Source organism: Cyclopterus lumpus, chromosome 24 (assembly GCF_009769545.1).
Source record: "Cyclopterus lumpus isolate fCycLum1 chromosome 24, fCycLum1.pri, whole genome shotgun sequence".
Lineage (NCBI taxonomy): Eukaryota > Metazoa > Chordata > Actinopteri > Perciformes > Cyclopteridae > Cyclopterus > Cyclopterus lumpus.
Window position 1 is genome coordinate 5624142 of NC_046989.1, and position 13980 is coordinate 5638121.

The following is a 13980-nucleotide window of genomic DNA, read 5'->3' on the forward strand; positions in this document are numbered from 1 at the left end:
TCTGAGACAGCGCATGTCATGAAAAACGACGCATCGTGACAAATGAATGGAGAAACCACACAAATGCAGACGCTTCGATACAGTTCAGGGCTCACGGAAAGGTTTGACAGGTCAGCTCAGCCCAACTGAACGCCGATTGGAGGTTTTAATCCGACTTGTCGGGCATTGCTCTCCGCTGCCGGCATAAAAAAAAACAACAAAAAAAACACACCAAATCAGGGAGTATATGTTTTGGAAGAAAAACATACAAAGACTCTGAGAATCCGTATGCCGAGAAGCAATGACGCCGTTCTGAGTCCCAACACACATGTTGAGACACTTCATGTTGCTTTTATTCCCCTTTCATTTGTATCCATCTGTATTTCTCTCTGCTAAAAGATCACACTTTACTTTAATATCTTTAAGTTATTAGTCGAGCGTCAATAATCATGCTAATTTTGTCCAAATTAGCTGCTGGAACATTTCCTGTTTGTTGACTAATTGAATAATCTACGGCTCTAGATACTTTCAACCATCCTCCAACAACAACAACATAGTGGTGGCTGTTTAATATCACAGACACTGAGCACCGGTTCAAAACAATAGTTTCATCTTTTGATTACCATGCAGAAGGGTTAGATAGGCAACATTGCAAAAGAAAAAAATCTTGACACAAGTATAACAAAGTCAAGGTTAACCAGCTGATGTGCTGATTAGGAATGTGGTGAAAGGGAAAAAAGCACACCCACAAGGCCAAGCTAGGGCGGAGTTGGCCTCATCATGGAAAACAAAAAAAACAATAAGTTGCAATTAGGCAGGTTTCTGCTGGGTTGTCCAGCAGGATGTGCACACTGAAGCATGGCGGCTGTCATTCAAAACCTATTCGGGTCAGCTCTCAAGTAAAATAAATAAATAAAACTATCACTGTGCCCTTTGCTCACCAGCTTCTCACACCTTTAGCTGCAACTGCCCTCCTTTTAAAATCGCTATATTCCAACTGCGCGCGCACACATACACACACACACACACACACACACACACACCTGGGCTCGTGGTCCTGGGCTGACGGACAGCTGGGGGCACACGGTCCAGTTTTCGGCAACAGTTCCGCGTTGCTGTGGTAACCCGTTAAAACCACTCCCTGGGACTGCTGCTGCTGCCGACTCATGTTTCTCCTCCTCGTCTTCTGTCGCCTTCTGCTTCACACACAGCTGACATCCACCTATTTATGTCTATATATAGATATAAATATATATATCGAGCTATCGGTCTATTGAGCAGCGCTTTCCATCGCCGGCCTGCTCTGCTGCCGACTCATGCTGACAGACTGTCCCGCTCCCTCTTTCCCCTCAGTCTCCTGTTAGTTCTCGACTTTCTCCACAACTTGTGCCTGCGAGGCAGGACAAGGGGGCCGGACTACAGATACAACGCTGCACGATGATTGGCTGAAACCGGCAACCACGAATAGCTGGCCTGGCGCCCCCTGCTGCTCGAAGGCGGTACAGATTACTTCCTGGTGCAACGCTTGAATGGATGCTTTAAAACTATATATATATATATATATATATATATATATATATATATATATATATATATATATATATATAAAAAAATATATAATTTTTAGAGGGTGCTTTCATAAATAAATCAACAAACCACTCACATAATTATTATCTTTCAACATTGACATTGTGCATCTAATACGCAGATGCACTGTCACACGCTTCTGTATAAACATGCGTTCACACTTTTTGGAGTCGTCAAAACACACAGCCAAAACAATCAAGGAGATTCTTAAGGCCAGACAAAGAAACGTCCCCGAAGGTCAGTCAATCCAAATAATCGTGCTTTCCACTTGCCGAAGGCCAGACTGAAGGTGAAAGGCACCAAAAACAAGAAAGAGGTGAAGGTGGCTTCAATGCAGGCGTCAACAGGATTCTCTTTTTCTGGGTTTTTTTTTTTATCAGCTTGCTGCTTTCAAATTAGCAAACAAGCAACACTGCAATATAAAATATGGCTTGGTTACTTAGCGTGTCTGCCGTGAAATAAATAATCATCCAAAGGCATCCTGATTGTGAAGAATTATGTCTTAAATCAGTAATGTGTTAAATGAAGATCTATTTTTAATAGATTTGTCCTGAAGCTTGTTTAATGGATCATATTTTAGGAGTTTATCGTACAGCTTGCAGATGAACTATTCCAAAGTTCCTGTTAACAATACAGCTGTCAGGTAAATATATATATTATATGTTATGTCCTTATAATATGTACCTCTTGTTTGGAAACAAAAAGCTCTGGCTAGTGTTCCTCACAGCAAATTTATAGCACAGAATATCACACCTTTAAACAAAAAAAAGGTCTGAAAATATGTTGTGGTACACATTTCACCATACAGCAAAGTGAGCTACACATTTATATCGGCACCTGAAGGTGGAACGAATACTCTTTTTTTTGGTGTTAAATTTAAATTCACACTAAATTAGACGTGTGTCAGAAGGAGAGAGAGAGCAACCTCACACACATTTAAACAAACGGAGAAGGATTATGCACATGCACACACACACACACACACACAGAGACACACACACACGCGCCGTCTCCGTCTCTCGTTCCTCACCTGAGGTGAAGGTAGCAGGCGAGTCTGGAGACCATCTTGTCCGTCTGTGTCTGCGTCCAGTCACAGTCTTTACCAGAGCACGACCTGCCGGCCATATGCTGGGAGATAATGGCACGACACTCGCACACTGTGACAAGCTGGATTAGCCACAGGGGTCAATCAGATTTTTTTCTGCTCCTCCATCTGCCCCTCTGCACTTCTGATCCCCCCCAACCCTCCCATCATCTTACCCCCCTCTACTCCTCCGTCTGTCCAGTTACTACGAGTCGCTCGCTTCCCCCTCAAGACTCTGTGCGCGCTGTGCCAAATATTCACTCCTCGCACAATACGGCAGCATGTTCAGGCAGTTAATGAGGACAGTACACAAAATAGTGAGTAGGAACTGATAGAAGAGGATGCAACACAAGGCAGGGAGATGGTGGCTACTTACAGTAGCTCTGGAAAACACACAATGAAGTGAGGGCCCATCTATGTCTATTAGATATCGACCTTTAACATTATAAATTGTTCCCGTTTTAAATAGTCAACCAGCTCGCATCTCTGTTGTGTTCAGAGTTTTTCCACCAGAGCTTGACTTTAATGTTTCTCAGGAGCAGGTTGGGGTTCTGGAGGCAGAGAAAGTACGCCCCCTGCTGTTTCCTGGCACACACGACAAGTAGTCGACTAATGGTCTCAAGAGTACTTAAACCACCGACGCAGGTTCTCTGAAACTAGCGGTTACACTTTGCTCTCGATTGTCTGCGAGCCAAAACAATAAAACCCTTTTATTTATCCACACCACTAAGGTGCATTGATAAAGTCCATAAATCAGCATGTTAAATGCACAAACTGGAATATAATTAATCCATCATAACCACTCACTATGCATCCTTTGTCAATAAACCTTTGATAAACAAAGCAAGTCATACTGACAACCACAATTTCTACATCCGAGGTCATTTTATTTCACAGTAATTCAACACCAAGAACAAATTATGTCAGAACAGCAATTCAATTATCTGCCCAATCAAACAGGAGCCAAGTGTCAGGATTAATTTTGAGATTAACAGACTGTGAAAACGTGCATTTTCATCATTATTACCTCAAGAGTGATCAGAGCCGGTGCCATTTAACATTTATCACTCCAGCAAACAGACTTTATAAACAAAATGTGACATAATTATAGAAAACTCAGCCACACAAGACTGAGTTCATGCAAATCTTCCTCCAGCCGGCATATTTTTTTTCATTTGGAGGCAAAAGCAAATTCCAGCAAACAGAACGGTCAAGCTACATTTTTAACAATCAAGAATTTTAAAGAACTCAACTTAATTTTTTGAAAATAACGATACATCCATCCATCCATCCATTTTCAATACCGCTTATCCTCATTAGGGTCGCGGGGGCGCTGGAGCCTATCCCAGCTGACATAGGGCGAAGGCAGGGGACACCCTGGACAGGCCGCCAGTCCATCGAGGGCAATAACGATACATCTGTACAACATTATTCCTTTCTTCACGTACGCAAAAAAAACACCACAAAAACGTGCAGTACTGGAGAGAAACCGGGCCGTTCTTTACCCACAAAGTCATCTGCAACACACAAACATGTGAAATGAGATCAATGAGATCAACGAGATCAACGAGATCAACGAGATCGGCCTTTTTCGAAAAGCCCAAACACGATGCACTGGGTTTTATTTCCCCGTCCTTTTAAATCAAGTTAAATAAGTATCTAATTCAGTACTGAGCAGTACAAAGTCTGGTCCAACATACTGTGTGAGCATCGCAAGGAATCATGGGAGCTGTGGTCGTGGAAGGCAGACAAAAATAATCATTGTTTGTGTCTTAAAATGATAAAAGATTAAGGAAAGTGGATGAATATTGATGAAACCCCAGACAGACAGACAGGCAGACAGACAGGACCTCTTACCTTTTCACTCATCTTTACGGCTTCACTTGGCCCTCAAGTTACTGAACATCTTGGAGTACAGTTCCTTCTCTTTGTCCAAGCTGTTCTTATAGCATCTGAAATATGGACACAGGTTATACACATAGAATATCTTCGGGGAGCACTGACATTTTTAAACAAAAAACGTGCAATACAATAAGCATAAGTCTGCTAAAACAAAAATACAAGCTTTATAAATTCTATCAGCGAGAAATACATCTATAAACTGATCAAAAGTTCATCTTACGTTGCCACTTTCCTCAGCAGGTTGTTGATGTCGCTGTCGAAGGGCTTCTTTGCCTGAGCGGTTATGAGGCAACTCTGGGCGCTCTCGTAGTCACGCAGCTCCAGATACGCCTGACAGAGATGACATCAGTCTGTATAATGGGCTAATTGTTATCTCGAGTGCGAGCAATCAGCAGCAGAGTAGAGCTGCTGATTTTACGTGCAGAAAATGCCGTTTTCATCCCTTTGCTGCTTTTACATCATATTTAAACTGAACATTCGTGGCTTTTGGACGCACAAAACAAGACATTTAAAGTCATCACCTTCAACTTTGACAAACTGGGGTGGACATTTTATAGACCAAACAATTCATCTAGAAAACAATTGTTAGGTGACCCTGGAGCTGAAGGATAAACTACTCATGGAAGCATAGCAGTATGTGTAATGTAATATATATATATATATATATAGAAAAATTTAAATTCTAAACCAAAATCTACATAAATAATAAAGGTTTTGTGAGAAAAGTTATATTATCTTTTGTAGTTCTTCATTCAACATATCAAACTTGATACAATTCTCCAAGGGTTGAGAACTTCTATTGCATTTGGTTCTTCCTGTGCCATCTCTATTTTAAACCCCCCTTTGCGACCTAAAACCTTTAATATCAGACACACTTAAAAAGACTTCCAAGAGCCTGTGAGGATTTTTATTTGACGGTTTTGAGAAGCAAACGACAGAAAAGCCCTCGTCTCACCTGACCGCAGCGGAAAAGAGCCTTTGTGTTGGCAGAGTCCATCTCCAAGGCTTTGTTGCCATATTTTAGGGCTTTGTGCGGGCGGTCCAGACGGAGCTCGGTGAAAGAAAGGTTCAGATAGAGAGGAAGCAGTGCCGTCTTGATCCTCTCCGTTTCCGCATCGCTCGGTGTTTCCCTGTTCACCAGCAGCTTCGATGCCTTGGCCAAGCACAGAATCCATCGCTAAATACATATTCACCTTTACAAGTACACACACAAAGAAACTCTTCCAAGGTTTACCTGTTTGTAGCGATCTTTGGCGTTGTCGTAGCGGCTTTGGTTGAAGAAACGGTTGCCGAAGCTGCGTAGTGTGCCGACGACTTCAAGGAGCGTGGACAGAGGAGCATCGTTCTGCTCCTCCTGAAGACAGAAAACGCAAAAAGTAACGCAAAGCAGCCACCTCCTTCTGTCTTATTGTCTCTATTAAAAAATTTAAAAAATGGTATCGTAGGAAAGAAAGAAAGATAAAGCAACAGGTTGTGGGCTAGATCACATGTTTCAAGATGCATGATCGTAACAATAACAATAACATAAGCAGGAGTCTTCAGTTGAATGCACAACTGTATGGAAATATAAATAAATCTCCTCTTAATAGCACTCCCAGACTGTGACAACAACGGGACACTTGAAGCTTCAACAACGGGACACCTGAAGCTTCCCTACCGGACTCATTGCGATGAAGTCGTCCACTTGTCCCGAGTCGAGGAAGTCGAGGATCTGGATCTCGTACAGGATCACCGCGGCGGCGGGAATGAGCGGAGGACAACCCATGTCCCCGTAGGCGTACTGGGGCTGGAAGAGGAAGCGAGAGAACTCTCCTTTCCGCATGGTCAGCAGACCCAGCTCCAGTCCGGCCAGCGTCACATCTGTTTGAATGATTGGGGGGGGTCGGAGGGGTTCCATCAAGGAGGAAACTTCTATTGAACCTGCACAAAGTATTACTGACCTCTCCCTAACTTCATCATCTGGGGGTACTTGAAGTGCGTGGTGGTTTCAAAAGGACGGTCAGAATATTCCAGGAAACCCGAGTAATGGACTGTGGGAGAAAGGGTGGGATTCAGGAGAGGTCGCGGCGGGACAAAAATAATTCAGGTAAACTGCGTCAGGAGATTTTTAGAACAAAATTGCACTTGTAAATACTCAATACTGAAGCGTTTTCAGGTACGGGTGGGCCCTCCCCAGATTGGACCACCTCTTTCAGGATCCCTCCATCTCCCAGGACATCGTTCATCTGCTGGCGAAGTTGATCGAACGGACACTACAAAGGCCACGAAACAGAGTTTCCTTGTTTGTTTTCAATCTACTGAAAACAAACATAACGCTGAAAAAAAAAACTGCTCAACATTATATTATTTTGTCAGCTATTATTATTATTTTTTTTTTTTTTACTTCCTTTTGTCACAAGACACACTTGTACATATATTATTAGACTTACAGCAGAATCTTACTTTCCAATATATAATGTATACTTCATAAGACCTTCATGTAACTATCACAACACCTGTTTAACAGTGCATCGATGAGCTCCACTAATGGTATCAATCATTTGTGAGAAGATACAGTTAAAGTATCCGACTTTAAACTTAATTAAAGTTACATGCTGGTATGATGATCACACTCCAGCTTCACCTAAAAATCAATCTTGAACTGAGCCACATTTCCCCCATAAAATACAGACTAATAATCATATTTCTTAGCTTTAGAAAAGAGACTGATGCCGACTCAACGGACCGCAGTAACGTCCCACGTCTCGAGCTCAGCTAACTTACCGGCCTGCTGCTCGCTAGCGGCTCCTCGGGGCTAACCAACCGCCGGATACTGGATATAAACCCGTTTTTTGACATTGAGTCGGTGGGTTTAAGTTACGGTTACCGTTCGGGTAGGTTTATTATTTTTATTCTTATCTTGTTTTAATGAAGTTCAAACCCAGGTGTCTTAATTGAGCGCTCGGGTAGTCTGACGTAACCTTACTGGCTGCGGCTCGCGGGGGAGGCGGAGCTTAGCTGTGGGCCGCACGAGGTCCGAAAGCACGGGTCCTCATCGTCCCCCTTCAGGACTCGCTGACGTCACAAATATGTTTACTTAAAATTTTTTAAAAAAAATCTTCTAACAGGATGAGAGGTATTTCAAACAATCTACTTAATTTTGTTGTTCAAAACAACTTATCTTAACTTTATGAAAATTTGGATGAATAAAATAAATAAAGTTAAATGAATAAATATCCTCAGGTTTCACGTGTTTTTACGTTCCATCTTTAATCTTTAATGTTTTTGAGTAAACCCACGTGCCGTCCTCTTTGTTTACATTTTTTTTTAACGTCTCCCATGTGTCCATTTGTAACTGCTTGTTTAACGTCACATGGCTATGAATTTTGGGTAAAGGGGAGGGGGACAGCCCCCGGATTTTGCCCAAGGTATTTACCCACAATTCATTGCAATGTGAATAGTCCGTGAGGGTGGAGATTGGGATTGGGACCCCCCCCCCCCCCCAAGTTTGTCATGTTTTTGTTCTATTCGTTTATTTCAGAGCCAGGAGTTATGGGTCTGTCTTTGTTAACCAAACACGTGTCACTTAGGCCTCTTCTAGTTTCACAGACACAAACACGCAAAACACTAAAATACAAAAAACACATTTAGCTCGCAGTATTTAATATACATCCAGTTTTAACTAATACATACAACCAGAATTAAAATACTAATAGATAATAATCGTAATATCAGACAACACTATTACACTCTACAAACTTGGTATGTGACACATACAGTATAAATAAAACACTAACATTACAAAAGTAATCTCAATTTGGTCCTATTTTTTTTAGCAGATGTGTCGAGTGTCATCTCCTCTATTTGTATTCAGTTAGTAAAGAAACAATACAAAACATTTGTTTAACTGTACAGAATATAGAAAATAGACAAAGTTGGGACATTTGTACAAGGAGGGATGTGACTATTAACGTTGTTGTGGTTGCGTTATATAAAACAGTATATTCTTAATAGACATGTAGTCGCTCACATCGACGTTAACATGAACCGAGCGGTACAATCTTTAAAAAGTGAACCCGTTGGATGCATTCAGACCTGAGCTGAACCAGTAAACCAATTAAAAGCTTTGGTCATTGCGCTCATTAGAAGTTCTGTAGTTCAGCTGGATAGACAAAGTTGCTTCTGTAGAGTTTATGGGCCATGAGCTGTCCTCCAAATATCATCATCACCAGGCCTGAACCTGCAGAGAGAGGGATTTAATGATTAAGACACAGAGATCAAATCAAGGAAGGTTTAGCTGTCCTTAAAATGCCTGAACCTAAAAAGGGATGTGAGAAGTAGGGCTGGGCGATTTGTCAATAACAGTGTGTGTGTCACGATATTGGTCAATATGAAGTAACAACATGGATTTGTTTACTCTTGTGTGAATACTTGACGAATAAAAGGTTCTGATTATTTTCTTATTTAATTCAGAACTTTAGTGCAAAAATAATCAAATTCGTACTTAGTATGTGCTTGTTATTATCAATTCAGTAATGGTGCATCGCATACTCGATTTCCTCAAGATAAGATTCCATATTAAAAAAAAGGCAATAAATGATCATATTATGATAATAATATCGTCGGCCCTATATTGGGAAGTGAGATTTTGTGAGTCTAGGAAAAGGCAAAAGTAATATCTTGGCCAGATAAGAAGGAGAAATAGAGGGCAGAGACAGCGAAGGATACACTTGGAGGGGTAGTGAGAAGAAGAAAGTAGAACACTTACCTAGAGCTATCCACCAGTGCTCAGCTGAAGGGAAGTCTGACATCACTGCAGGAACATGAACACGGAGTATTTGATGTAAACAACAACATCTACCTGTACATAAAACACACTGCACACGTTCACTTTACTTTTTTTCTACGTCTTTAAGTGAAAAGCGTAGAGAAAAGAGTGCAAGTTTAGGATGTTTGGGCTTTCCTTCATAATCTTTTGACTGTGTCTAGTGTTTGTTTTCTTTAAATGTTGGTACACAAAAGGATAGTGCCTGTGTGTGTGTGTGTGCCTATACATATCCGAAACCAATATACCTCATTTACATAATCAGGCCTCCAATCCCATCAGCTGTTCCGTTCCATTGATCCACTCTGTGTGTGTGTGTGTGTGTGTGTGTGTGTGTGTGTGTGTGTGTGTGTGTTTACCTGCCACAGTCATCGCGATGTGCAGCAGTGTGACAGTTATGGCGTAATCCCAAACCCACTCCTCGACTATCCAGGCGAATACCAGCCCTCCCAAAACGTAGGTCACTTCTGTGGAAATTACACCAACTGGCGGGAGGAGAGAAACCCACCAACGGCCAGTTTGATGATCCTTCTTTATGGAAAAGTACCATTACTGCCATAAAATACTGCTTTAAAAATATAATTTAAATAAAAGTGCATACTCATTAAACAAATAAATTGAATGAACAAATGTAAAAGTAGTCCGGATGCAACAGAACCATTAGTAATATAAAGTATATGGATGTCATAATCCTGATTATACTAGTGGATTATTTTTTACTGATAAATTAAAGTGTTAGCAGCTTCTCCATGTTGTTGCTGGTGGAGGTGAAGCTTGAATCTATAACAGTGCTTCATATTTTATAAGCTGATCACATGGTTCGGTTACCCTTGAATCAAAATACCTGCGCTACTCACCGAGGTATTTGGGGTTCTGCCATGACGGTTGTGTCGTGTAGTCAAATGGAGCCAACAAGCTGTTGATCTCATGAACCCTGGAGACACAGCAGAAGATGACAAACGGTAAATGTGCACTTTGCGTTTTTTACTCATTTTTTGCACGATCATTTTTTGATCTTGGAGCAAACTGTGGAGGTTCGTGCAGCACTCGTGTTGTACCTGAGCAGTCCGATGCAGAGACTGACCACCGTGTAGTAGAGAGAGTAGAAGCACACCATGCACATCAACAGGTTCTGCAGGACAACCTGAGGACACAAATATGTATTAATAAAGATCCGGGTTTTTAAGTTAACATGAAACATGCTATGTTTTCTATAAGCAGCAGATTTTCATTTTTTAAGGGTGGAACCGACAGCGTCTCATGTTTAACTTCCGTTGCTGATATTTAATCATGTTTAATCTACTGTAAACTGTATGTACCTGACACTGTATATTTACATAGTTAGTACATTGTTCCTTAATTTGACTTCTGGCTTGTTTACAAATTACAACCCTGAGGTTAAACTAAAAATTTAAATGACATAAATGAGAACCATTTCTCAAATGAGTGGATGAAATTCAATGCTTTTTCGGCTTTTGAAAACGTCTTCCGTTGCCCATCCGGGGTTTTTTTGCTTCAAATAAACAAGGTAAAGAACAGATAGAATAAGACAATAAATACCAAGAGAAACATAAACCCTTGTATCAGGGATTTCAATCGGACTAAACAGCTCTACATTTGGAGATACAAAAAAATCCTCCATCTTCTCTTCTTCCCCAATGGCCAAACTAAAGCTGGTGAGGAGAAATTAAAAAAAGACCTCTTCCTCACAGCTGACGCTTCGGGCTTGTCAAACACAGATGTAACTGATTACATTAATAATGGGCTGCGCTCCAGTCAGGTGTGCGGGTGCCAGGGCCCTCTGCATGTTGGCTTACTGGCACGCGTTAATGAAATGTAATCATCATTAATCTCATTAGTTTACACCTGTTCTATTCCTGCTGCGCCAAGTCAAACATCAGCTGTGATAACTACACTCTCTAATCAAAGGGAATATGTCCACATCTGTTTATTGTGATACATAGTGACTCTTAAGGCTGCTATCAGTCATTTTAAATAAATTACCTGTTAACAATTTATTTATACTTATTTGATCAGTCTTTATCAGTCTATGAAATGTCGGAAGGTTGTGTAATATGCCTATTACAATTTACAAAAGTCCAAAGTAAATTTCAATTGGATTGACTTATATTGTCCAAACAAAGTCCAAAGTTCAATTTATAGTGCTATAAAACAGAACAGTCCACTGTGTTGGTTCAGACTGAAATACACAAAACCATCGAATGGATCGCCACCAAATCTTGTACAGACATTCATGGTCCCCAGAGGAGGAATCCTGACTTTGGTGATCCCCCTGTTACTTTGGTCTTTTGCATTTCTGGACTCCCCCACATTCATTTTCCTATTCGATCCACTCATCAAACCAGTAACCTGTAATCACCCAAAACACTTTTGCATAAATGTACTGCTAACTAACAGATGTTAGCATGCTAAGATGCTAAACTAAGCTGGTGAACACACCTGCCAATACAAATTCAGCATGTTAACATTGTCACTGGGAGAATGTTAGCACGCTGACGGTAGCATTTAGCTCAAAGCACCAAGCTGGGACCGTACGGCTTGTAGCTTGATAAATTACTTAATCCAAGTAATCCACTAATCTTCTCAGCGGTAACAACATTCAACATTTCAATGAGAAGGATATCCGTTGGCAAGGCATCGTCATTAGAGCGGCACTGGACCCCCCCCCCCCCCCCCCCCCCCCCCCTCCCCCCTAGCTAGCGGATGATGCTATCGTTAGCCTGCTGCATCGGGCCTATTCCCACCTGCACAAGGCAGATGCCGCAGTGAGGATCATGGATACTGCGATACTATCAATACTACAGTGGGGCTGGAATGCTACAGACTCTCTCCCAGAATGTGGTGACCGCTGCTATCTTTCTTAAATGTTGCCATGTGCTGAGGCAACAGGCAGAAGACAGCGATCCCTCCAGCAGTCATCAAACTCTTTCACTCATCCCTGCTCTGTCGCCGTCTGGGCATCAGTGGAGGATGCTGAGGTCTTACTTAGCTCGCTAATTAGACTTTATAATTACGTTCCCCATCAGCGAAACACATTACAAGAGTTCAATACAAACTCATTTTAAAAGTATTGAGAAAATTCATATCTCTATCTTGAGGTTGCAAATATAAAGCATGTCTTTTTTTTTTAAACTGGACCCCCTGAACCATGTGGTCCCTTCGCTCTGCTCAGACATGGGGATGTTGGTTTGTCTGGAGGGAGTAAAGTAGCTTAGCTCATGCCAATACTTAAGAGAAAGCTAAACACCTTGACTAGGCTGCTCTGTCTGTCATCTCCAAACTAGACAACTTTAAAAAAATAAATAAAAACTCGTCTAAGAACCAGCTTCGAGGCTTTAAAATAAGTTTTAATTTTGGTTGATTACTCTGAATAAGCTTGTAAAGGGTAAATAAAAGTCTAATTGTGACATTAGGACATGAACCTTATAAACTACTCAGTTAAATGTTGATTATGACTGTAATGAAGATGACACAATTCAAAAATGACTGCATACAAATTGAATTTAAGGGAACGGGCAATAGACTCGATTGCAAGTAATTTGCTCGACACATGTTGTAAACGCCTCCTCGCCGTGCCTCCTTAATCCCCTCAGTTAAAGCAAACTCGTCATGCGGCGTCCTTACCAAGGTGTCACTGGGTGTAGTCTTGGGGGAGAAGGGTCCATGGCGTTTTATGAGCGTGAATCCAAAACAACGGCAGCAGTAGTCCAACAACATGAATGGCTGCTGGTCTAAATGAGAGAATGTCGGCTACATGTGTTTGTGTGTGAGAGAGCATGTTGGGGAGGATCGGATTAGGAGAAATGGGATTACTACTAAGAAGAGTACTAAGAGTAAATCCCATGAGGGATAACGGTGAACGTACTCTAGTAGAACAGAGTTGGTTCTGAGGCTAAATACTTCAGGAAGTGCTACAGACACATATTTATATTTGGATTATTAGTATTATTTCTTGAATTGTACCATCGGTTACCTCCCTCTACCTCCATTATGTCATTCTGCTTATTCCAAGGTTTTTTTTCCGCCATTTTTGGGGAACTTGTCATCTGCCTTTTTACTATTTCCCAAAATATTATAGCCAAAACAACTCATTGCTAATTGAGAACAGGAAAATGAATCTCCAAATAATGAGTGTTAATGATATTTAGTTGAAACCTTAGTATGACTGAGCTGCTGTTACCAACACTGACAGCATGCATCAACTTAACTTGACTTAAACTTATTTTGAAGGTGTCACTGGGTGAATCTTGCCTGAAGTTTCATAAATATATATTATATATATATATATATATATATATATATATATATATAATATTTTAGAGAAATCTGCAACAAAACATCAAGAGTTTTCACTTATTTATCTATTTTTTTTTAAACTTTAGTTATTTATTTTATTTTATATATTTACTGCATATATTATTTAATTGTACTTAATTTAGTTATTCAGTCCTCCCCTCCCTCTCCCTGTAATCCTCCTTTTTGAGTGCATATGTAAAGGTATATGCATGTAGGAAGGTATATACTGGTATGTTGTGTGAGTATGGCTATATGTAGATGCATATGTATATGTATACGCCGGTGTAGATGTGCACATATGTAAAGG

General features: G+C 40.9%; 3 protein-coding genes across 3 annotated transcripts in view; all 3 read right to left on the bottom strand.

Moving 5' to 3' along the window:
- Nucleotides 1-1371, bottom strand: part of arhgap18 (Rho GTPase activating protein 18) — a 16469-nt gene extending 15098 nt beyond the window's left edge. The window contains exon 1 of the mRNA XM_034527088.1: nucleotides 1023-1371. Within this exon, the coding sequence (XP_034382979.1) occupies nucleotides 1023-1147 (125 nt within the window). The 5' untranslated portion in view covers nucleotides 1148-1371. The remainder of the gene's footprint in view (nucleotides 1-1022) is intronic.
- Nucleotides 1372-4077: 2706 nt separating this feature from the next.
- fkbp6 (FKBP prolyl isomerase 6) lies at nucleotides 4078-7481 on the bottom strand. Its single transcript, XM_034527966.1, has 9 exons — nucleotides 7316-7481; nucleotides 6687-6804; nucleotides 6493-6582; nucleotides 6210-6412; nucleotides 5787-5906; nucleotides 5508-5705; nucleotides 4773-4882; nucleotides 4508-4602; nucleotides 4078-4167 (listed from the first exon to the last, which is right to left on the bottom strand). Exons 1-8 carry the CDS (start codon nucleotides 7388-7390, stop codon nucleotides 4530-4532), a joined length of 987 nt encoding a protein of 328 aa, XP_034383857.1. The 5' UTR covers nucleotides 7391-7481; the 3' UTR covers nucleotides 4078-4167; nucleotides 4508-4529.
- A 1192-nt stretch (nucleotides 7482-8673) lies between these two features.
- On the bottom strand, nucleotides 8674-13130 carry tmem244 (transmembrane protein 244). The gene is made up of 6 exons (XM_034527929.1): nucleotides 13002-13130; nucleotides 10415-10500; nucleotides 10214-10290; nucleotides 9716-9841; nucleotides 9300-9344; nucleotides 8674-8771 (listed from the first exon to the last, which is right to left on the bottom strand). Exons 1-6 carry the CDS (start codon nucleotides 13092-13094, stop codon nucleotides 8674-8676), a joined length of 525 nt encoding a protein of 174 aa, XP_034383820.1. The 5' UTR covers nucleotides 13095-13130.
- Nucleotides 13131-13980: the final 850 nt, after the last annotated feature.

What these genes read in the sequence shown, in the direction of transcription:
- fkbp6 (XM_034527966.1), bottom strand. Translation starts at nt 7,390, where the DNA reads ATGTCAAAAAACGGGTTTATATCCAGTATCCGGCGGTTGGTTAGCCCC. An exon ending in CGCTAGCGAGCAGCAGGCCG is followed by an intron (nt 6,805 to 7,315) that starts GTAAGTTAGCTG and finishes TGGCCTTTGTAG; the next exon opens with TGTCCGTTCGATCAACTTCG. An exon ending in CTGCTGAGGAAAGTGGCAAC is followed by an intron (nt 4,603 to 4,772) that starts GTAAGATGAACT and finishes TCCATATTTCAG; the next exon opens with ATGCTATAAGAACAGCTTGG.
- tmem244 (XM_034527929.1), bottom strand. Translation starts at nt 13,094, where the DNA reads ATGTTGTTGGACTACTGCTGCCGTTGTTTTGGATTCACGCTCATAAAA. An exon ending in CTACACCCAGTGACACCTTG is followed by an intron (nt 10,501 to 13,001) that starts GTAAGGACGCCG and finishes TTGTGTCCTCAG; the next exon opens with GTTGTCCTGCAGAACCTGTT. An exon ending in CTCTGCATCGGACTGCTCAG is followed by an intron (nt 10,291 to 10,414) that starts GTACAACACGAG and finishes CTGTGTCTCCAG; the next exon opens with GGTTCATGAGATCAACAGCT.